We start from the raw sequence: 25,590 nt of genomic DNA, 5'->3' as shown, positions 1-25,590 counted from the left end.
TTTATAACTGGGTTGAAATGCTGTTTTGGCTCTTTTTGAAGTGAAGGTCTTGCGTGTAACTGCCACTAATGATACCTAAAACAACTCAATTGTCACATCAGTAAAAACATTGGTCATTTAAATAAATGGCTAGAAAAATTCAATAATTTACTCATTTGTGATATTTATTTTTATGCTTGTGGCTACTTAAAGTTAATAGTGTGAATATATTAAAAAATTCCAATGTATTTCAAATAGAAATGCAAGAAGCCCAAATTTTATCCACGATGCCCTCTGGAGAAAGGATATTTTGGGCCTAATGTCACATATGTATTTTATCTACACCATTTATCAAATTTTCAAACCATCTACGGTATGAGCTCAAAAATGAGGCAGGTGGTAGGTACAAGTGGACCACATGGTGTATATTGAATGCCCACTAGGATCTGCAAAAGTTTTGACCAAGTTGATATATGTGTTTTCCCTTATCTTAATCCATGTGACCTTACTGACAGGTTGGATGGCAAATAAACATCAGGGTGGGCCCTAGCAAGTTTTCAACTGTGGGTGGCATTATCACTACCGTTTCTTATGGTGTGATACACTTGAGCCTTGGGTACGCATCCTTTTTGGGCTCATGCCCTAAAATGATACGTAAAAATGGATAGACAGCGTGGATAAAACAAATACATCACAGTGGGCCCCACAGAGCTCCTGCCCGGGCCGAATCCATCTTGGCAGTACTGAGTTACTCAGTACGCTCTTATCGTACTGAGTAAACTCAGTTGGGCCCACCACGAATGCATGTGGTTTATCCACGCGGTCCATTCATTTTTTCAAATCATTTTATTGGTTCAACAAAATTTATGCATATACAAAGCTCAAGTGGGCGATACCACTGGAAAAAGTGGGTAGTATTGATTTCAACCGTTGAAAATTTTCTAAGGCCTCCAGTGATGTTTATTTGTCATCAAACCTGTTCATAAGATTGGAAGGACATGAATGAAGGGAAAACACAAATATCAGCTTGATCTAAAACCTCTGTTGTTCCCAAGAATTTTTAATTCAATTCACACAGTTTCCGGTGGTATGGCCCATTTGAAAAATTGATATAATCCATTTTCGGTATAAAGCCTTAAAATTATGTGTTATAAGAGATGAACAGAGGGATACAATGCACGAATGACACAGGGGTCTACGGAGTTTACTCAGTACGCTTACCGTACTGAGTTCCTCAGTACGCAATCCGCTTCCGTCTTGGCAGGGGCAGGACAGGATCCAATCCGCGTCCGAAAGAGACGGTCCTCCGGAAAGTTGCTTTCTTGCAACGCACTGGCCCACTTCTCCCGGGAATGGGAGCAGGAGACGACTCAAGTCCTCTTTGATAGGGACGCGGATTGCGTCCTACCCCCGCCCGGACGGTAATCCGTCCAGGCAGGGCTATGTGGGGCCCACCGTGATGTAAATGTTTTATCCACGCCATTAATCGTTTTTGGAAGATCATTTTAAGATGTGAACCAAAACTATAGAAGGAAATACTCTTAAGTGGACCACAAATTTGGGATTGAAAGTCCACCATTAAAAATTTCTTGGGAGCTGATATTTGTTTTTTCGCTTCATCCACGTCTATATGACCTTATGAAAGGTTTCAATGGTGAGTGTCATTATCACTGTAGCTTCATTTGGTGTGATCCACTGGAGCTGTGAACCTACTTAATATTTTGACTTCTACCTTAAAATGCTATACTAAAAACGATTAACGGCGTGGATAAAACATTTACATCACGGTGGGCCCCACAGAGCCCTACCCGGACGGATTGCCGTCCGGGCGGGGATAGGACGCAATCCGCGTCCCTTTGATAAATGCTGAGACGACCCGCGCGAGTAGGAATCGAGTAGGGATTAGAGAGGTGATTTGTTGCATACATGTCCGGCATCCAGGCTACTCATTAGATGGGGCCATCTGGATGATCGCTTGTAAAAAAAATAAAAAATAAATAAATAAATATATATATATATATATAGGGAAAAGGTACCATGCGCTGGACCTCACGATTAGCTCCCGTGAGGTCGAGCTGTGTGGGCCCCACCGTGATGCATGTCGACCATCAACATCGTGCATTTGATGGGTACCATCTAAATTATAAGATATTCCAAAATCAACCGTATATGGAACTCATGTGGGCCATACCATCTAAAATCATGTGAAGACACTGTTAAAACATATAAAAGCACTTGGTGGGGCCCACCTGAGTTTTGAATGCTACTGCATCCAGGCTACTCATTAGATGGGGCCATCTGGATGATGCTTGTAAAAAAAATAAAAAAATAATATATATATAGAGAGATCAACTCATCAGGTGGGCCACGCGTGCATGCAGTTGATTATAAACCATCGATCAATTTTTATCCAACTGTGCATTATCTCACAGACGTGGCCCACCTGGTGGACTACTCTGATTTGGCACATGGCATGCTGGCAGTGAGATCCACCCGATGAATCTCGCGCACGTGGGCGATCTTGCCAAGTTTCCTGCGAGTTGCAAATACGCCTTACAAATCTACGGAACAGTAACTTGTGGAGCTTTATGTGCGTGTCGCACGGGTGGCGGCTTTTACCGAACAGGAAGCCCGAATCCTGTGGGCTGTGGGACCTGTTTCTTGAGCGCGTAAAACGCCCATATCTGTGGGGCCCATCATGTTGTATATGTAAAATCCACTCCGTCTATCAGATTTTATCCTCCATGTTAGATGCTATGTAAAAGGATTAACTACATCACAACTTAGATGAGCCACGTATCATATGGAACAACAACTTAAATGGACCATACATTCATATGGAACGAGGATGGGATGCTAACTGTTTATACCCGATTATGACACACTTATGTGGGATAATGAGATGCTTTCATGTATCCACGTCATTATTTAGCTAAATGATGGGCAAAATTCTACTCTTGTCACGTACCATTGTTTGCACATGATATATTTAAAAGTGATCTAGCATATCGCGATGAAATGAGCTTAGAAAACGCATCGAAAATCCCGTGAGAGATAATATTAAATATTAGATCAATTTTAAGACGAGGAGTTATATATATATATATATATATATATATATATATATATGTGTGTGTGTGTGTGTGTGTGTGTGTGTGTGTGTGAGAGAGAGAGAATATTAAATATTAGATGTCTATAAAAACATACCCCTGAAAAGCAACGGTCTCATTAAAGTAGGACTCTTATTCTTAGTATTAAATGTCGTAATTAATCTCATAAATTGAGATCTCATTTGGTATTAAATGTTAAAACTTTACCAAAAATAGCCTTACATGGGTGACAAATGCCAAGGGAAAATAATACTACACAGGTGACAAAGCCAAGTAATGTAAAGACTCTAGTAACTTTCCAATACAGGACTTTAGAGATGCGAGGATTCCGTCCTACGTTTGCGAGAGTCATGTATGCGTTGTTGCATGCATTAAGTTACACTTATATAGGAGAATCAATGACATTTGCACAACCAAACATCCACATCCTTCACGATAGTGGAGACTATGTAAGACCACCGCATCTTAGAAGCCTATAAAAGCAACTATCAACAAAGAGTTATAGGACTCATGCCATTAGAATCAAGACAACTTTATTTATCCATCCACCATAGATATTTATCTTTTGCTTTATTTATTTTAGTTTAGCCCTATCGCTACCTATAACATGGGCCCCTAGTTAGTTTTAGTTCGTAGTTTATCTCTCAATCTTTCATACACGGCATCTCGCTAGATTGCAAGGAAAAGATTGTTCATTTTCAAATGAAAGGTTGCGAGGCTTTTTCCTACTACATGTTAAGTGATTGTGTTGACCATCTCGCTACAAAATCTAATCCGCACCAAATGGTAAATAGATAATCGATTCACGACCATTTTGCCATGTGCTTGATTCCTACTAAAACTACGAACATGTTGTCACCTCACCACTCATTTGGCCATGGACTTCGGTTCTGACTGAACAACGAATGAATTGTCGAAGATCCACCCTCAATCGATCATCTTGCCACGAGGCCTGATTTCCATTCGAGTAACGAACAGACAACCATCACGCACATCACAATCGTCCCACTACGAAACTCAATCCTGATTAGGTAACGAACGGATTGTCGTTCCTCGAGCCGATTGTGAGTGATATTATTGTAAAAATCATTAACGGAAGAATACTTTCGACTTATATCTTCTTTCTCTATTTTACTTTAAACTACGGTAGTAAATCACACTGAAAGACACAAGTCCTTAAGTCCGTAGATGCGCGTCTATTGAAAAAGAACTCGTTCAGAGGGGCTAATCCCTATCCTTTCACAAATTGCCTGAATAGAGCGCAAACTGATGGTTGAGAGGATAATTAGATCCTAATCCAGTCGCTAATATGTCCATCTCGATGCGAGGGACACCGACGATTCAATCAAACCTTTGAGTCGAGTAAATTATGGCATGCCCACACATCTTACCCTCACACGAATAACTAATCCAGGCCATCACTCACACATGTGGCCTCGTGTTTGATTGAATTGACACAACACTAACCATAGGTTTTTTTGGGGGCTTGCTGGTTGAATTCAATCAAACACAAGGCCACACATGTGATCGATAGCCTTTATTTAAATTTCGTGTGTGGTTAAGAAATGTGAGTGTGCCAAAGTCGTTCTTGACTCAATGTTTGATTGAATGTTGGTGCCCTCACATTGAGTTTAACTGATTAGGGACTAAAAACATGATCTAACTATTCTTTTAACCACCAGTTGTGATCGATTAGGCAATTTGTAAAAGGGTAGGGGTTACTCCTTAACGATGGATTCTTTTTGCCTTGTTTCTTAAGAACTTGTTCTTTCAGTGTGATAGCCACCATGGTTCAACAGTAAAAAATTTATGGAGAAAGAAGATAAAAACTAAAAGTATTCTTCTATTAATTCTATTTACAATATTGACACTCACGATTGGCTTGATGGACAATGATCTATTTGTTGCCCAGTCGTAGACTGAGCTTCGTAGTAGGATAGTTGTGATGTTTTAAATGGTCTTTTGTTGGTTGCTCGATTGGAATCATGGCGAAATGACTAATAGAGGGTGAATCTTCGATAATTTGTTCGATGCTCAATCTAAACTTAGCTTTGTGGCAAGATGGCGAGTAAGGTGATAACTTGTTTGTGGTTTTGATGGGAACCAAGCACGTGGTAAGATAGTCGTGAATCGACTATCTATTCGTCATCTGGTGTGGACCAAACTTTATGGTGAAATGGTTGTTAGAATCACCTAGTACACAACAGGAAAGACTCGCTGCAATCCGTTCGAAATCGAGCAATCTCCCTTATGACCCAAGGGATGCCATAGATGAAGGGTGGAGATATAAATTAAGGATTAAAAATTAGGCTCCCATGTTATGAGTAGCAATGAGGGACTAAACTAAAATAAAGTAAAAAGATACATGTCTATGGTGGACGGATAAATAAAGTTAGGTTTGATTATGTTTAACATAAAGCCTGTAGCTCTTCGTGGAGTGTTGTATATATAGTTTTCTGGGAGGCGGTGGCCTTGCATACTCTTCAACATTGTGAATGATTTAGACGCTCAGCTGTGAAAATCTCCTGGATTCTTTCACGTCAAAGTAGCCTATCCATGCAACCACGTTTATAAGATATATACTCTCGCTTCTTTAGATCGTGTGTCTGTTGAAGTCCCATGTCTCTGGACTCCCACGTTAAAAAATTGGTGTGGTCCTCATGTCACTTGACTTGACTTTCGCATCCATAAAGAGTGCTTTTTCGCAGGATTCTAGCAATTAATGATAGACAGAGATATACTTTGATAAGATCTTTGCATTCAGTTCTAAGAGAGAGACTTGCTTTAATGAGATAGAAAATACTTTTGATAAAACTCTAAAATTTAATGATCTGTTATGTCCATGTCTCTAACTCATATCGAAGTCATATACAACACATATGGCATGATTGCCACATGGCATCTCGTAAATCATTTGATCTGGATGCACTAGATCAAGTGTAAACAATACTTTTATACATGAGTAGGATTTCATTCATCATTTAGTGCGTAGCATTGACACATGACGACATCTCATTGGTCCAAGGAGTGTGTCAAAAAAGGGAGTAAAATGGGCCACTATTGTGTTTATCTTTAAAGGTGTAACCCACGTGTAGGGCACATCATGTGACTTTTATATTCTTGTTCCCATTATTAGGGCGTGACTTCGATGGATTGACGGTTCAATAGAGGTGGGTGGGAACCTGGACTCTGGGCTCACAATGATGTATGTGCCTTAAATAGACACCATCAAACCATTTTGAAACCATCATTATTGAATCCTCACCATTAAAAACATCATGGATTTTATGGGAATGTTTATTTTCCATCCAACTTGTCGATAGGTCATAAAGACCTAAGACAAAAAGACCACACAAATATCATCTTGATCTAAAGCTTTTGTGGCCCACAATAGATTTTTAATAGTCAATTACCATTGTTTCTTGTACTATGGTAAATTTGAGATTTGAATCTATTTTAATTTTTAGATCACGCTCTAAAATGAGCTTTTTAATAAGAATGGACAGTGTGGATGCAGTCACATACATCACGGTGGGCCCCACAATCAAGGTTCCACCCACCTCGGTGGACCGGGGGATCCACCGAAGCTACAGGATTTTTTAATGAGTTTTTTCCTACTGTACTCCTCACTTTTAAGCCAAATACCTTATTAAGTCATTCCAAACTTACTTTCCAAGACTACTCCCCTGCTATACAGACGCACATTTACTAGACCAAAATGCCCTTGCTTTATCAGAAATGTTATTTCTGAAAGCTGGGGTTCACTATGGCTATGGATTATAACTGTAGCCATTGAAATTGACCGCAAAATGAATGGAATTGACCGTGGAGTGAATGAAATTCACCACGAAGTGAATGGAATTGGCCGCGAAGTGAAAGAAATTCACCACGAAGTGAAGGAAATTGACCGCGAAGTGAATGGAATTGACTGCGAAGTGAATGAAATTCGTCGTGAAGTGAATGAAATTTGCCATGAAGTGAATGGAATTGACCACGAAGTGGATGGAATTGACCGCGAAGTGAAGTAAATTCACCGCGAAGTAAAGGAAATTCACCGCGAATTGAAGGGAATTAACCGCGAAGTGAAGTAAATTTAATGCGAAGTGAAGGAATTTGACTGCGAAGTGAATGAAGTGAATGTAATTGACCGCGAAGTGAAGGAAATTGACCGTGAAGTGAATGGAATTGACTGTGAAGTGAATGGAATTGACCAGGAAGTGAAGAAAATTCACCACAAAGTGAATGGAATTGACCACAAAGTGAATGAAGTGAATGGAATTGACCACGAAGTGAAAGAAATTCACCGCGAAGTGAAGGAAATTGACCGCGAAGTGAATGAAATTCACCACGAAGTGAATGAAATTGACAGCAAAGTGAATGAAATTCACCGCGAAGTGAATGAAATTGACAGCAAAGTGAATGAAATTCACCACGAAGTTGATGAAGTGAATGAAATTCACCGCGAACTGATTGAAATTGATCGCGAAGTGAATGAAATGGATTTTCGACCATCGACCTGATGGAATCTTGGAAAATAACCAGTTTGGTTGGCTAAAGTAGCTTCTCCTACCCCAAAATCATATATGTTATATCAAGTAACTTATTCTAGTTTAGGAGATATACGTGTTAAATGAATAAAGATAGAAATGAATAAAAAAAAGTTCTCCTTGTAATAAAATAAAATTATATATAAAAAAACCTAGACAGACTGCGGCTGCAACTGTCCAGTTTTTTTTTTTTTTTGGCTTGTGCAATTCCCCATTGCTTTTGTGGTTCTTATCATGAGGTATGTGTTATATCCAAACCATCCATCCATTTAGCGAGCTTGTATTAAGGCTTGAGACGATAAATAAGACAAATCTAACTATGAAGTGGACCACACTGTAAAAAGCAGTGTGGGATTGAACGTCTACCATTGAAACCCTTTTAGAGGTCAAAAAAGTTTTGGATCAATATGAAATTTGTTTTTCCTCTTCAACCAGGTCTTTGTGACCTTATTAATAGATTGGAAGGAAAATAAACATTATAATGGGCCCTACGAAATTTTTAATGGTGAAAATCAATTTCCCTGCTACTATTTGTGGTGTGGTCCAGTTGATCTTTGGATATGATTTTTTTTTTATAAATATATATAATGCTCTGAAATGATCTCGAAATATGTATGAACGTTGTGAATATAATAAATACATAACTGTAGGGGCCATGTAACTTCGATCTCTTTTGAAGTTGATGAAATTTATCACGAAGCGAATGAAGTTGATGAAATTCACCGCGAAGTGAATGAAGTTGACCGCGAAGTGAATGAAATTCATCATGAACTGATTGAAATTGACCACGAAGTTTATGAAATTGACCGTGAAGTGAATGAAATTAACCACGAAATAAATGAAATTACTGTGAAGTGAATGAAATTGACCGCAAAGTGAAGAAAATTCACCGCGAAGTAAATGAATTGAATGGAATTCACTGCGAAGTGAAGGAAATTCACAGCGAATTGAAGGGAATTGACCGCGAAGTGAAGTAAATTCACCGCAAAGTGAAGGAATTTGACCACAAAGTGAATGTAATTTACTGTGAAGTGAAGGAAATTCATCACGAAGTGAAGAAAATTCACAGTGAAATAGATGAATTGAATGGAATTCACCGTGAAGTGAATGAAATTGACCGCGAAGTGATTGAAATTAACCGCGAAGTTAATGAAATTCACCATGAATTGAATAAAGTTGACTGTGAAGTGAATGAAGTGAATCAAATTCACCATGAACTAATTGAAATTGACAGCGAAGTGAATACAATTGACCGCGAAGTGAATGAAATTCACCGCAAACTGATTGAAATTGACTGCGAAGTAAATGAAATTCACCAGATCCTATATGGCTTAACCACTTTATTCTTCTAATTTTTCTAAGAACTTTTCATGTTGGACACAACCCCTAAAATTAAAAGGATGAAAAGTTATAATTAAGTTAAAACTTACTATAAATAGTAAACATAGAAATAAAATATATTTTCAACCATCTACCGGATGGAATCTTAGAAAACAACAGGTTTCTTCTCCTACCCCAAAATCACGTATACTATCTCAAGTAACTCATTATGGTTCGAGAGATATGCTTGTTAAATGAATAAAGAAAAAAAATGAATAAAAATGGAGAAAAATAATTTTATATGCATATGTATCGGAGAAAGATGTGGGGGTAAAAATTCTCCGTGTTAAAACAAAAAAAAACAAAAAACAACGGCGGCACAATAACCGGACCGCGGCACTACTGTCCGCTGGACAGAGCACCACCCCCCGTGAAGCAGGAAGTGGATTGGTTGGTATGATGTCAGCAAGTTCTGTAGGTTTTATCACGAGGTATGTATTACATCCAAACCGTCCATCCATTTGGCGAGCTCGTATTAAGGCTTGAGACGAGAAACAAGACAGATCTAACTATCAAGTGGACCACACTGTAAAAAGCAGCAGGGTATTGAATGTCTAACATTAAAATCCTTTTCGGGGCCACAAAAGTTTTCGAGCAATATGAAATTTGTTTTTCCTCTTCATCCAGGTCTTTGTGACCTCATGAATAGATTGATTGGAAAATAAATGTTATGGTGGGCTTTATAAAAATTTTAATGGTGAAAATTAATATCCCTGCTGCTATTTGTGGTGTGGTCCAGTTGATTTTTGGATATAATTCTTTTTTTAGATAATGCTCTAAAATGATTTCGAAACATGGATGAACGCTAGGGATATAATAAATACATAACTGTTAGGTCATTAAACTTTGATATCTTTTGAACCGTTCCTACAACTCGGAGTTCGAGGAGCGTCAGCGCTCGTCTTCGCACACCAGCCAGTCCGCTTCCAGAAGGAACAGGTATTTTGATCCGGTGAAAAATCGCCCGTACACCAGGGGCGTAGTTTGGTACAAAAGTTCGGACGGGCGTAGTAAGGCTGCTGGCTTAAACGTGGGGTGTACAGTAGGAAAAAACTTTTTTTTAATCGTTCTCATATACTTTAAAAATAAAGGTTTTAGCTAGTGGATTATACATGCAATACTGACCCACGGAGATTTGTGTGTTCCACGCCGCTACGAAAGCACGTGTTGTAGAACATTACGGTTAGCTTTTGACCAAGTGGACGCAAATTCCACGTTGCTCCTCTGACATGTGTTACATGGCCACATTTCTACTAAGCAGATTGGTTGGGTACTGGTTAACCCAGTACGCTTATCTAAACCATGTGGGGCCCACCATGGATATATCTTATCCATGCCATCCATCCGTTGTCGTAGATCATTTTAAGCTATGAGTCTGCACTTGAACCATATCCAAAGCTTAAGTGGACCACACCCTGAGAAGCCGTATTAATAATAATGTCCACCGTTGAAACCTTCCTAAGGCACAGAGAGCCCGGCATAACCTCTGACACAAGGCAAATGACTATACGAGGGAAAGTTCAATATTACTTGCACCCACTGTATCTCACACTTCTATCATCTAATTCTTTCTCGAGCCAACTATTCGAAAATCTCTCCGACAGCTTGGGATCAAATCAGATTCGAATGTAAGGTACACATACATATCCTGACGCTTGCTTGACTGATGACTCTTTTCCTTTAAATCCTATCATATAAAAGACCTAATAACCTAACTAATACATCAGAGGGTATTATCTATTCCTTTCATCAATACAGGTTATGTAAAGTTAACCAAAGGTCTATCGAAAAAGTGCATCAACAAAAACCGTGGTAATCTATCATTAGAAACTTCTCGTGGGCCACAAAAGCTGGATAAAGCTGATGTTTGTGGTCTCTTCACTCATATCTTCGTGAACGTTCCAGTGGCCCATGAAGTTTTATAATGGCGGAGATTCAATCACTACGGTTTCCAGTGGTATGATCCACATAAAATTTTGATCTACTTCATTTTTAGGTTGGACGGTGAGATTCAAGGCACATGCATCACAGTTAGCCCGATCCGAAGTCTCACCTAATCCGCTCCTGTGGGACCCGAGGAGACCGGTCCACAAGAAACAGAGGGTCCATGACACCTATCAAGAAGCCGACCTAGATATCAGGGGCTCTCTGGCGGCCACCATGATGTATATATTTTATTCATACCGTCCATCCATTTTGAAAGATCATTTTAAGGTTTGATCCCAAAAACTATGCCGATTGAAGTCTCAAGTCGACCACATCATAGGAAGCAGTTAGGATTAAAAGTCTACCGTTGAAAACTTTCAAAGAGTCACAAAAGTTTTAGATCAAGCTGATATTTATATTTTATCCTTCGTACAGGTCTATGTGACCTTATGAACAGTTTGGAGGGCAAATGAACGTCACCGTTAGCCGTTGAAAGTTTTGAAAGGTAGGAGTTCAATCCCCACTACCTCCTTTGGTGTGGTTCACTTGAGCCTTCCATTTAACTCCTTTTTTGGCACATAACCTAAAATGATCTGTCAAAATAGATTGAGGGTGTGGATGAAACATACACATCACGGTGGGCCCCACAGAGTCCAAGACATGATCCTCCGTCTCTAGCGAGGTCCTCGCGAGGGTAATACCCAATCCACGCCCTTGAAACGTTACTGAGGCCCATCATGATGCTTATTTGCTATCCAGGACGTTCGCAAAGTCATACAAACCTAGATCAAAGGAAAACACAAATATCAGCTGATCCAAAACTTCCGTGCCCCTGAAAAAGTTTTCAACGGCAGGCATTCAATCTCTACTATTACCTAGTGTGGTCCACTTAAGCTATTGATCTGCCTCGTTTTTGGCTCATATGATGATCCGGAAAAATAGAATGGACGGCATAGATTAAAAAAAACAAACATCACTGTGGCGTGGGATCCCGACTCAGAGGAAATATGTCAGAGATCCGTTTCTTAAGGTAAGGTACACAGCGGACATGCAGCGGATCTAAATGAACGCTCGTCAGCTAATTCGGCAGGTCAAAGCTGTATTTATTTATTTTATTCATTCTTTTAATTAGTTCGTTTTGCTCTTTCTGCGACTCAGATCTAGGGTCTTTGACCACTCACTGGGGCCCACATGCTGAGTGTTCAGATGATCCGAACCGTCCATGCTATGGGCTCTACGTTGTAGGGACCAAGTAAATATCTTAAGCTGAACGGCTGATTGTAACCATCACTAACAGTTGATGAAATTATCACAATGAAAATAAGATTTTCGGTGGCTCGCATTCAACTTTAAAAATTGAAGGTTAGGATCGTCCTGAGCTGTGATTATCGGGTCATAATTTATCTATGATAATAACGAGAACATGAACGGTTCAAATCATTGGAATATCTCAGTATGTGGGGCCCAGTGGGTGGCAAGATTTTCTGTCATATGGTCTGCTGCGGTGCGCCATTCCAGATGAAGCCCAGATCTCTGAACGTATTCCATCCATCCATTGCTCACACCGTCACACGAGAGGGCGACGGGCTGCTCCCCGGAGGCCGGAAGGAGAGTTGTATGGTATATCGCGTCATTTACACAGTATACATCTATTTCCATTACTGAAAAGTGGGTCCCATGTTTCGATAATCAGGACCATTGGTATTTTAACTCTCACTGTTGATGGTTCATGCCTCGAAAATCTCCAATTTGTTAGCTGAAAGTCTATCCTTTCGACCGTCTATCTATAATCCAAAAATCTAGTCGTTGAGATTTTATCTTGGAAGATAACTTTGGGGATTGAGTGATCAGTAGCTTGCCACGACCTCGGCGTTAAAATGATGCGGTGAGATTTGATTGATAGGGCCGTGCGCCGTCTGAGATAGGCCGGGCTTTTGAAGTTTTTCCGGCGCGGATTGGAGATTATGCCCACTAAGTACCTACCCACAGGCGGACAGTCTCTCAGGGCTCTGTGGGGCCCACATTGATATATGTGTTTTATCCAAGCCATACATTCATTTTGAAAGATCATTTTGTCACATGATATATAAAAGGAGTAAGATCGAAGGCTCGAGTGAACCACAATACAGGGAGCAGCAGCAATAGTGACCCTACCGTTGAAACCTTTCTAGGCCCACAGTAATGTTTATTTTCCATCCAACGTGTTCAGAAGGTCACATATACCCAGATGAAGGGAAAAAAATAAATATCATCCCGATCTAAAATTTCCGTGTCCCTAAGACGTTTTCAATGGTATCCATTCAATCTCCACTCTTTCCTATGGTTATGGTCCACTTGAGAATTTTATCTATCTCATTTTTAGGTTCATTACCTAAAATAATTTTTTAAAATAGATGGACGGTGTGGATAAAACACTTACATCACAGTGCACCCCACGGATCACTTTACTGGACCGTGCATTTCTTGCTAGGTCCCGGTGGGGTAGTATAGAGTAGTATCAATACCGCGACAGACAATTGGTCCGGATTACGAATCATGAGCCCCACTTCCAAGAATCGAAAACCCGCGTATAACATAGAAAGACACGGGATCGAGTATCATATAAAAATTCTTACAAAAATCTGGATTATCTTTTATAGATCATCGGTTGCCTTCCATGTCTGACTCGTAAGTCACCGCAGCCGTCGTAGGCAGCTCCGGACTCCGCCCACCCCAGGTCTAAACCCTCTCACGTGTTTATGCTATCTTACGCATGTGTATGTTTGCTACTTTACGCCTTACTGGTTTCTCTCAGTTACCCGCCACTTTCTTTCCCATGGATTTGAAGTTTCTTGAATCATTGCTCTGAATTCTAATTTCTCATTGCTCCGTGTTTTTCTTTTTTCTTTTTTAGTTTTTTAGTTTTTTTTTTTTCAGTTTTTTTAAATTTTCTGGTGATTGTTTTGAATTGAGGACTGGATGTTTCTGTCCGGTGTAGAGTAAAAAAAAAATGTTTTGAATTGAGGACTGGATGTTTCTGTCTGTTGTAGAGATCAGAACTTGGATGGTTCTGATCGCAAGACCATCTATACATGTGGGCCCAAATGGGCTAGCAACGTGCCAGTCATTCTGAGTCACAACAAAGGTGGGCCAAGATCATTTTCTAATGTATTATAACCTTTTGGGACTTATCCTAATTGCAAGTTTCTTTATCCATTCTATGGAAATCAATGTTTCAATTGATGCCATAGTTTGAGATGCTTGGACAAGAAAAATGAGATTTGACAAAACAATCATTACACTTTTTCATAGTTTGGATTCTCTGGCACAAGAAAGTAGGTGAAGATTGTTTTAGAAATGTGAGATTTCCACTTGTTATCTAAACAAGACCTCTAAAAATGGAATCCATGTTTCTAGGCATTTTGCAATGTCACCAATTCCATTGAAATCAATGGAAATTGGAAAGGTTTTTCATTGACAGTCTCACATGTTTTGATAGCAAAGAAAAGGGTTGCTTCCACAAAGCAAGTATTATTTGACTTTTCCATAATTTGGATTCTCTTATAGAATAAAGTAGGTGACCGTTGTCTCACAAATATGAGATTTTCACTTGCTATCCAAATACAAACCTTAAGAATGGAATCCACGTTAAATAGGTACCTTTTCTTTTCTTTTCCCTTGAAATACATGTATCCAAACATTATTGCAAATTTGAAATATCTAATTTAAGTGAATTTTGTTTTTTTGCTGAATGTACATGTTTCTAGTTATGATATCTCATATCTTTAGCAGAAAATGTGGCACATCTTCGCAGGGAATAGAGTCTATTCAAAGATCTGTTGGAGTGTGCGTGATCTGTTGAGTTAGCCAATGAGACTAACTCAAGGAAGGATGGAGTTGGTTTATGCGTTTTTCGTGTTGGCTTCTTTGAATTCTTTCGGGTCATCTGATTATCAAGGTACGTAGATTGTCTCATTTGTTTGACATTTTAGTTGCTAGATCTGCTAATCCCATGCCAGCATATAAACCAGGCATTAGGTCGGGATGCTTGTCAAACATCGGAGATGTCTATAAATGGCCCCCATTGTGTCTATGGCCTGGCCCAGAAACCAGGCTGGTCCATTCATCAGGTGGACGTGCACGGAACTAATGGACAGCTTATAAACTCGGCCAGCCAACTTTTAACCATCCATTTTGCTCGTATGAGAGGCCTGCCTGATGAATCGACCAGCCTGATTTTTGGGTCAGGGCATCTGCACAGTGGGCCTACTCAATGGATGGCTTGGGTGTTTGATAGAAGGGCTTTGGAATGCAGCATGTTATTATTGTGCATATTTGTTTATGCCTTTGTTTCATGTTACTGGGGGTTTTCAAGCAATTTAAATATATTTATTTTTGGCTGCATTTTCTGTTAGTATTTTTTTTAGTAAATACCATTGTACCTGAAAATGGTTTCATCAAATATGGTCTTTGATGGAGATAAGACTGATATTTTTGTAATAGAGTTGCATTTTGTTTGAATTATCTAAAATACAGCCAATGTTGTCTTTGTTGTTTAGATCTTGCGATACAAATAGTATGAATGTACCATGGAGGGGCTAAGGGCCACAATAATTACAGTGTATAATGGATGATTGGAGTCAGAGCAGATTCAACAGAATCTGAGGGGAGAAAGAGAAGACCATGTCAGAGTAGGAGGAAACTAGGACAGACTTGTAGATTGGATGACACTAGGCGCTGTAGCATTTCTGAATTCTCAGATGCAAGGTTTTCAACTTGCAGATACCAAAGACTCAGTTCACTTGTCTGAGTTGACTCGGTTTCATGGGAGAACTAACTGTGTATGTTCCAGAGAAGTCGCTGTCCAACTTGTTGTTTTTAGCTGAACAGAACAAGTCGCAATAGTTTCAGCCCCCGGGCTAGTCACTCTCCAAAACGGAATTCTTAGGAGGGTTTCTCCTAGATGAAGCTCTGACACAGGGAAGGGAAGCGTGTGTAACGAAAAAGAAGAAGATCATCGTCTTCCCCAATTAATCAAACCTTGAATCCACAAGTCCACAAGAAATAAAAGAGAAAAGTCAGGTTAATTTTATTGAATAATAATTCTGAGAACACTGATTACATTACTTCAAAAGAAAACCAAAACCCTAATTCATTTAGAAATTACCCGAAATAGCAAAATCTCTCTTGTAGGCTAAATTGGCCAAGAGTAGAAATGTCAAAATAAACCTTTCCTGAGCATTCTCGGCATTATTACAAGCAACTTCTAAAGAAGACGGAAATCCTGAAATTGCAAGAATAAGGAGATACAATGAAAACGGAAATTTCTAGAAATAGTTTTTTTTTCCCCCTAAAATTGCAATTTTGAACTAGACACACTTGGGGCCCAGTTATGTCATGCCCTATGTAGGACTGGGCCCGATTCTAATAGACTACTTTCACTTTCGTTTGGGCATCTTTTGGTCCAGTTGTACTAAGAATGCATCCGTGGCCTGCTTTACATCAAGCTCTGGCTCCTTATTAGTGCTAACTGATATTTGACCAAAACCACTTCCAAAGATTAGCAAGAGAGAGATGTTATTACCATCCTTCTGCAGTTTGTCTGTTCAGCTCCATTTTATCAGGAAACACAAATCTTCAAAACATTCAAACGGAACTTTGAAATGGTGTCTGTTTTTTCAATCATGAATATCTTGATTCCTTTCACATTTTCTGTCCGCATTTCCTTGTATGCTGTCATTGTTTTGTCGTTATCTTTCATCGGAACACTGGTTGAGTAATTCTGAATGTTTTCAGGAACGGCGTTGAAACAGTTCCAGACTTCGTTAAATGCCTCTGATAGTCAACTCCCAAATTGGCTTCAAAATCAAGTTGATCCATGCACTTGGGTCTCTGTTAAATGCAACGATCATTCTCAGGTCATTGCAGTGTAAGTTTTTCTGTGGCATAACTCTTTTATCTAGATTTGCATAATAAATCATGATATTTACGTTCATGATGTTTATGAAATTTTAGTTTACACTTGCTTGCAGATCATTGCCTTCCAAGGGATTCACCGGAACCTTGTCACCCAGTATTGTAGTTTTGAAGACTCTCACTGAGCTGTATGTATGGGAGATTGGGTAGAATTAAATTGGAACTCGGGATTACATTTGTTGGTTTGAAATGTTTATGGAACTTTGTGTCCTAAACTATGATACCTGGATATGCTATGCATATCAGATATGAATACAGTCCAAATGCTTACCTACTTTCAAGTATCTGAGTATCACGGTTTCTTAGAACTTTGATCCCCAGGGTGAAAAATTCTTACCTTTCTTATCTGTGTGGCATACGAACAATTTCCTTTTCTTAATCTTTAGGGTCAGAAATTCTGTTTTTGTTTGTTGACACAAATTGAAGCAAGTGTTGAAGCAAGTGGTTTCTATGCTTAGTTTTTTTTTTTTTTTTTTCTAATTATTCTTCCATGAGGTAAACTTCATGGCTAAGTATCCAGTGCTAATGCAAATATCTCAGATATCAAACACTCAATATCCATAAATATGGCACAAATCTCCAAGATCCAGACCATTCGTCTGGGTGGTACAGTGGATTGGGGGTGCTGAAAACCACACCAGTCAGGTTGTCCTTGCAAGTTATGACTCATTCAAAAGTTTTTGGAGGATTGGAATTGAGAGGTGGGGAAAAAGGTCGAACAAATGGTCAAAATTCAACATGCTAAGTCTTCCGATTGGCATACATATCATCTAAACATTGTGTTTGTTGGATCATGGTCCATCTACAGTAGGACTCACCCAATAGATAAATCGTCCAAATGTCATACATGTGTCCATGTCTACAGATATTCAGGGCTTGATTACTCAGATATTAGCATTTAGCACTGGACCCTTCAGTATTGTCAATTGAGATTTATTGGATGAATTCATCATGCAGGGGGTTGAAAGATAACAACATAACAGGCAGGATACCAAAAGATTTCGGGAACTTGACAAGCCTTACAACCTTGGATTTGGAATCTAACCGTTTAAGTGGAGAGATACCACCTTCCCTTGGCGATCTTACAAATCTTAAATTCTTGTAAGTTGGTATTATTTGTAATGTTTAAATCATCTGAACCATACTTAACTTTGCTTTTGAAGCTGTCATAGGATTTTCTTAGAGAAATTACTATTTTTGTGTTCGGATGTGCAGGATTTTGAGTCATAATAATCTCAATGGAACTATTCCGGACTCTGTTTTGAATCTTCCAAACTTGATCAGCCTGTACGTTGTGCATTTATGTATCATGCAGTAACTGTGTTAAAATATGGGGTGTATTTAGTGAACTGCTAGTGCAATCTGTTAGATTGCTACAGAATTTTCTATTCATCTCCAGTTAGAGTTACCTACCTTAAGCATGAATGATTTTCTAAAGCACTTGACAACATCTCATTTGAATTATCTTTGCAGTCAGCTGGCTTCCAATAATCTCAGTGGTCAGATACCTGATCGTTTCTTTCAAAAAATCTCCAAATACAAGTATGGTTGATTTTCTTTATGGTATAGCACATAGCACCACAGCTGGTGATAGCACAGCAAATATTATTTTTCATTGTTTATTAATCATGCCAAAGTTTGGTTATTCTGTTGATTTAATTTGGGTTAATTAATGAAGTTTTACAGGAAATAATTTGAATTGCGGGACTAATTTTCCACACCCTTGTGCATCTGATGCTTCTCATCAAGGTAGTTTCAAAATCATTCATATGTCTGTCAGAGTCCAAAAACATGCTTTTGGAGATAATATTGGAAAAATATTGGAGTCTTTAGGAAATTTCTGTTGTTCCTCGTGGTTGGCGTAATGTTTTTTACTCTTATCTTGACAGGTGGAAATAAATCAAAGATTGGAATTATATTTGGAGGTATTGGAGGCGCAACAGCACTCTTCCTGTGCAGCACTGTCGTGTTTATGCTGTGGAAACGTAGGCCTAAAGGCCACCGGTGTGATGTTTTTGAGGATGTTGCAGGTATGCACACCTTTTCAACAGATAAATTGTCTTCCTAATATCAGTTCAAATTCTAATTTCAATTTCCAAATAAATCACCTTCCTAGCATCAATTCAAATGCTAATTTCAATTTTCAAGAATATTCTGGATGTTGATATATCTGCCAAGAGGTGTGATCCAATGGTACTGGTACCACTGTAAGCTTACGGTTGTACGGGAAAGATGTGGGGCCCACGTGCTGTATGTATAACATCCAACCATCCATAGGATGCATTCTAAGGTTACACCTGGGGCCTGGAAATCACCGCGATCCAAAACTCTTGTGGGCCATAGCATAGGGAACAAGGTGGGATGAGACATCCAACCTTGATTCTAACTAGAGCCCACCTGAGTTGCATGAAAGATTAAGGGTCTGGACAGCCTGGATTCTGTATAAACAACATTAGGGCCCCCCCACGCAAATCAAGGGTGAGCGTTCCCTCCTGTTCTGTGGCCCAGCTGAGTTTCTATTTGGGCCCTTCGTGTAATGTAAGGCAATGCATCTGATGGACGGATTGGATGTCTTGAATACATCATGTGGACCCCACTTCTGCCTGTGTCACAGTTGCTTATGGTAGTACAAGTGCCACTGGAGTGCACCCCATCTCCCAATTATTGTAAAGTGTTGCTATTTTTCTTCAGTCTCATCTCCGGACATGCTGGCTGCTATACACATTTAAATCATCATCATCTAAGCCTTATCCCAATTTATTAGGGTCAGCTACATGAATCCTCTTTCACCATTCCACTCTATCAAGGGCCAAACCTTTAGTTCTCACAACCACTAGACGTTGTTGCGGCGTGTGTCTTCTAGAGGATGCTCTAGCCAACTCTTGTCCATTTCTCACTACAACCAGGTTCCAATGCAGTGCGTCGCTTATGGGGAATGCCCTAGCATGAGTTTGGAATGTCACATGTTTCGGATTCATGATAGAAGTTATGGCATAAGCTTGATGCCGGCTGCCAACTTGATGCGACCCTTCTCCATCCGGGTTTGGGATTGGCAATGAGAGCACAGAACTACCACAGGCGTCTATTACATAGGTTGATAACAATCAAGCGCTGTCTAATAGTCTAGTACATAGGTTGATTACAATCAATGAGTTTGCTGTACACTTTTATATCATGTTGTATATTTTCATTTGAAACTATTTTTACATGTCATTTGCATTATTTGAAGCTTGGCAGTGGAAGAGAATACAATCACCATGATATTGCTTTGGTAGAGATTCCAGTCAGCTCCATGTATCAATTTTGGTCTTCCACATGATAATGGACAAATACACTTAAGTTGATTAGTTTTAGTTAGGGGTACTTTTAGCAAGTAATTTTTGAATTCGGATTACCGTTCTAGTAAATTCTACTGCCTGGAAGGCATAATCGGATTCTGGACCAGTGGATATGCACAAAACAAGCATGACCAATGGTTCGATGATCAAGACCATTGCTCTGGTGGGTCCTAAGTGGATGGACCATGTCCCAAATATCTCCTCAGCTGGAAAATCCAAACCATTCAATTGTGGCCTGCACATTGACAGTTAAAAAAGAAAAATACACCACTGGTCCGCGTTCAAGTGAAAAGATTGCCCACATATTGGCAGCAAGGATCTTCTGAACTCAGTGATTTTCAGGGCATAGTCCATCTGTACTGTTGCCCAACACACCAATGATCAGGAGCATTGAACCATGGGCCCCACTTTGCCAAACTAAAAACCAAAGCATAATGTGTGTATCCTTGGTTGAGGATATGCCAACTTGACTGTTTTGTAAACATCTGGCTATATTAGAAGGAAATTGTGTTCAACAATGTCTCAAAGAGCAACCATTTTTACATATAAATGTAGTTTATTTGAATAAACTCGTGTTGAAATTTCAAGACATTTCCCCACTTTAATCTCTTTTAACATTAAAATGTCATCAATGCTCTTTCAAATGATTCTAGCATTCACAAGTGTTTTGTGGTAGTTCTGATCAAGTTGTAAAATGTTTGGTGCTCAGGGGAAGATGATCATATAATTGAATTTGGGCAATTGAAAAGATTTTCGTGGCGAGAACTGCAAGTATCTACTGATAACTTCAGTGAGGAAAACGTTCTTGGACAGGGAGGCTTTGGGAAGGTATATAAAGGTGTCCTTGCAGATGGTACAGAAATAGCAGTGAAACGGTTGACCAATTATCAAACTCCTGGTGGAGAGGCAGCTTTTCTACGTGAAGTTGAGATGATAAGCGTAGCGGTTCACAAAAACCTTTTAAGGCTGATAGGGTTTTGTACAACACCATCAGAACGGCTTCTTGTTTATCCTTTTATGCAAAACCTAAGCGTTGCCTCTCGCTTACGAGGTACTAGTGGTTTCTGTAATTAATTGAAAGGTTTGTGTAATTGTCATAATAGGTGAAATATAGCCTTCAATAATCTGCAATTTACTTCCTGCTGACATGCTCTCATGGTTATATCATATGCTCACTCACCTTAACTCCTGCTCCACTCTTCGCACTGTCAAACATGCATTTACAAGTCTAATGGGGAATTTTGTCTTCCACATTGATTTTATCCTTTAAACTGATTTTTGGAGTCTTGCTTGCTTGTTGTGTACCAATAAAATGTAATTGTATTGATGTTTATTAACCCTCCTCTCTCTCTAACATGAGTTCCCTAGTGCTCTCCTGAATATTTTAGAGGATGGCCCTAAGAGTTTTGGATACTGTGTATAATAGTGTTTTCTCGACTCGTAAGATGTCTTTTAAGGCTATCATTGGGGCAGGGCCAACATTTGCTCAGTTAGCTTATTTGTTAGACCCAGGTGCAGCCTGTGCCCGTGGGCTTGAAGAAATTGCAAGCCCAGCTAGTGATAGCCTTAAAGGGCCTGCAGCAGTCTTGGGCTGAGACTCAATGGGAAAAATGATCAAAACATGACCTGAACCCAGCCCCTTATTTATCAGGCCTGCAAATCAGGCTCACTGGCCTAAAATTGAGGCCCGAGCCAGCCTGTGGTAGGCTAGATCCAGAAGCCTGATAAGACAGCACAGCCGATTGGCAGCGCTGCCATGTTGCCTCAATGTAACTTTTCAGAAAACGAAATGTAGTGCTCAATTCCTTGTGTGTTTCTGATAGCATATGCTTGTTGTTGACACTATGCAGATGTTAAACCTGGAGAGCCAGCATTAGATTGGCCTACTCGAAAGCGAGTGGCATTAGGCACATCTCGTGGATTAGAGTACCTTCATGAACACTGCAATCCAAAGATTATCCATCGCGATGTTAAAGCTGCTAATATTTTACTGGATGAAGATTTCGAAGCAGTTGTTGGGGACTTTGGTCTTGCAAAATTGGTGGATGTCAGAAAGACTAATGTCACCACCCAAGTTCGTGGTACTATGGGTCATATAGCGCCTGAATATTTATCCACCGGGAGGTCATCAGAGAGGACTGACGTTTTTGGTTATGGGATTATGCTTCTAGAACTTGTGACAGGACGGCGTGCAATAGACTTTTCAGATGAAGAAGATGTATTGTTGCTTGATCATGTAAGAGTGCTTAATTTCTGCAAATTCTCTCTCTCATTTTTTGAAACTTGGAATATAGTCAATAGCATGTGACTTATTTTTTAGCAATATACACGTCCTCTAATTTTGTGATCATTCTAAAATGTTTTCCGCTAATTTTACTGGGGTATTTTGAGAATATTGATCTTCTTTGCAGATTGTTATTGGAAATGGAAGATCCTCACTGTTTGTATCCTTCTGCCACACTCTCTCTGCCTTGTTAAATGGTCCTTCATGTTAGCATGCTTACAGTTTGCTGGCCTGCAGGATTCCATTTATATGGGGGCAATGGTTTGGCGACTCAGACAGTATATGCCTTGCAACCTTAGCTGCCTGGGCCACTTGGCGCCTACGATATCTCAAAGTCTCCCATATTAGAAATATCACAATCCTTTGTAGTTGGACCATTTTCAGTTGAATACAGACAGTTACCATATTTTTTTCTCTTAATAGTCAGTTCGTAGGCAATTGATCTAAGGGTTAGGATGTTCGAACCTGGGAGATTTTTGGTGCATTCCCATCCATGGTGGGGCCAATCAGATCAACTGTCTGGATCACCGAAGCATGGACCCAAAATATGCCTGTCTGCCAGCAGGCTGTATGGTTGCTGACATGGCCCTTGCAATTCTCTAGTATCCGTACATAAAAAAATCCTCTAGCATCTGTCTTACTTGGACTTGGTGTACATTTAATGCTGAAAAATTGTTGAAATATTGATGATCATGTAAATATTCCAATCTCGTTTCTGATAAACCTACTTCATTGGGAAGAGGATGAACAAAACTGAGAAGGTTCCTAGTAAAACCAAAACTTTGCTTGTATATTCGGGTTTGAACCTACACAAGCTGTATTTATATCACCAAGTTAATGAGAAAAATGGATGGCAAGGATTTAGAGATTCATACCATATGTATAACTGGTATTGAGCTGTCTATGAGATGACCATGACCCAAAATCTGGGTGTGTAACCTAAACAGGTGCCTTGTCTATGATTGGGCCAGTCATTCAGATCCACCTATTTGTCTTCAGCCAACCTCATGAGGAAGAGCTGATTTCCCATCAGTCTCTTGGTGTATGTTGTCTGTAGATGGTATGGTTTTGGTCGTGGAGGACTAGGCAGGGGGCAGATGCTAAATTGGAGGTCTGGAGGAAGGCTCTAGAGTCTGGAGGCCTAAAGATTAGTAGAATAAGACGAAATATTTGAGTAAGAATGGTTACAGATGTTAGACTTTAATTAAAAAATGATGGCCAAGAGATTCTTCAAAGAAATTTATATTGTTTGCTTGTCTCTGTTCAAAAGCGTGGGGAACTAACGAGAATGTTTCCAGCATAATTAGAACTGGGTGGATGAAGTGGTGGTTTGCCTTTGGAGTGTTGTGTGACGCATGCCTTTGAAACTTCAAGAAAAAAATCTACAAGACAACTATACGACCAGATGCAGTATATTGTGCAGCGCATCAAGCATTGAGTAAGTATTGACGTATTGTCTGATACCAGTACATATTTACCCATGAATGATATGGTTGCCCGATACAAGGGCGATATGACTCTGGGTGGCAACTGGCAAATGATTCAATACATCCCATGGTAATGAGAGAGCAACAGGAGAAGTGATCAGGGTGTCATAGAGATGAGGGTGTTGAAATAGATATTTGTGAATACTAGGAATGATAGGACTTTAGAAAGAACAGGAATGAGATGTTTCAGTCACATGCAACTAAGACTGGAGATGAATTCCATAAGGGAACATTGACTGGAGTTGAGGGCTCAGAAAGAGGATGAGATTGTGACCTAAAAGGAATTGGATTGAGGTAATGAGAAGTAAAAAGGCTTGGTTGTTGTTGATGGCAATGAGGATGACGACATGAGCAAGGTTTATTTATTGTTTGCTATTTCATATGCTGAAGATTCGGTGTTGAATGTTTGATATGCTCACATGACGCCAGATTCTATTGCTCATTTTAAAATTTCATTGCCTTTTCTGCCACACTTGGAACTTTTAAGTCGAAAGTGGAGAGACTTAAGGGGAAGAGTAAGAAACAAAAGGAGAAAATGGTTTAGGCAAACAAGTGTTAGCCCAAAAGAATAACACACGTGTATATTAACCAGAGAGAAAACATGGTGCTGCACAGGAGTACGTGGATAACATACACACAATTTTATATTATATTATATTATAATATATATATGTGTGTGTGTGTGTGTGTGTGTGTTTTCCAACACCTTAGTTCAATCCCATCCATTTCACAAACTTACATGGGAAAAACGATCTCATTTGTGTAACTATTTCTATATTTGTCAGGTTTAGATCCCCTTCTATTGTCTATATGTATTGGTGGATCAATAACACTATCTGTTTCTGCTTGTGAAGGTGAAGAAGATGGAGAGGGAGAAACAATTGAATTCTATTGTAGATGGAAACCTAAAACAGAACTATGACAGTCATGAGGCAGAGATGATGATCCGGGTTGCTTTGCTTTGCACCCAAGCATCACCTGAGGACCGTCCGACGATGTCAGAGGTAGTCCGGATGCTAGAAGGGGAGGGGCTAGCCGAGCGGTGGCGGGAGTGGCAGCAGGTTGAAGTCACACGTAGGCAGGATTACGAGCGGATACAGCAGAGATTCCATTGGGGTGAGGATTCAATGTACAACCCGGAGGCTGTCGAATTGTCTGGCGGAAGGTAGCTGAAGAAATCTAGACAATCTGGCCCAAGTTTAAATCTAGAGAAAGGGAAAGGTATGTATCATTTGTTGGTAATACTAAGGTTGTTGAAAGCAAAAGCCTTGATGGGTCACGTTAGAGTACTCTTATAGTGGGTTTGATGAAAGCGGCTTGTATTTGGATTTGTTTGTTATAATACAAATTCCACGTTCCCAACCCTTGTCACTGAGATCATCGACGCTTGATCCGTCTTGATCTTCACGACTTGAGAAGCAATGGATAACTCAAAGATTACCATTACATGATCTTTGAGGCAAGTATTGCACAGTACTTGGGTTTTCAGTTTGGATGAGTGGTCCTGTGGTTCAGTGATCCAGACCGTTGACATGTTACATTGATAGACCAGATGGGATGCTAGTCATCGATCTTGAGTGTTTC

At 39.6% G+C, this 25,590-nt stretch overlaps 1 protein-coding gene across 11 annotated transcripts; it reads left to right on the top strand.

Moving 5' to 3' along the window:
- The first annotated feature begins 13,464 nt into the window (after positions 1 to 13,464).
- Positions 13,465 to 25,381, top strand: LOC131242294 (LRR receptor kinase SERK2-like). 11 transcript variants are annotated; one of them, XM_058240860.1, is made up of 13 exons: positions 13,466 to 13,658; positions 13,972 to 14,066; positions 14,736 to 14,879; positions 16,718 to 16,850; positions 16,954 to 17,025; positions 17,855 to 17,998; positions 18,113 to 18,184; positions 18,371 to 18,439; positions 18,576 to 18,646; positions 18,787 to 18,927; positions 20,945 to 21,286; positions 22,086 to 22,471; positions 24,861 to 25,381. In XM_058240860.1, exons 3-13 carry the CDS (start codon positions 14,792 to 14,794, stop codon positions 25,173 to 25,175), a joined length of 1,833 nt encoding a protein of 610 aa, XP_058096843.1. In that variant the 5' UTR covers positions 13,466 to 13,658; positions 13,972 to 14,066; positions 14,736 to 14,791; the 3' UTR covers positions 25,176 to 25,381. The 11 variants fall into 11 exon arrangements, with proteins under 11 accessions (XP_058096846.1, XP_058096843.1, XP_058096839.1 ...); XM_058240856.1 differs by having other exon boundaries at positions 14,714 to 14,879; XM_058240854.1 differs by having other exon boundaries at positions 14,689 to 14,879.
- The last annotated feature ends 209 nt before the right edge of the window (positions 25,382 to 25,590 follow it).

The sequence above is a fragment of the Magnolia sinica genome, chromosome 4, assembly GCF_029962835.1.
Source record: "Magnolia sinica isolate HGM2019 chromosome 4, MsV1, whole genome shotgun sequence".
In the NCBI taxonomy this organism is placed as follows: Eukaryota; Viridiplantae; Streptophyta; class Magnoliopsida; order Magnoliales; family Magnoliaceae; genus Magnolia; species Magnolia sinica.
This window is presented reverse-complemented; position numbering and strand designations above follow the sequence as displayed.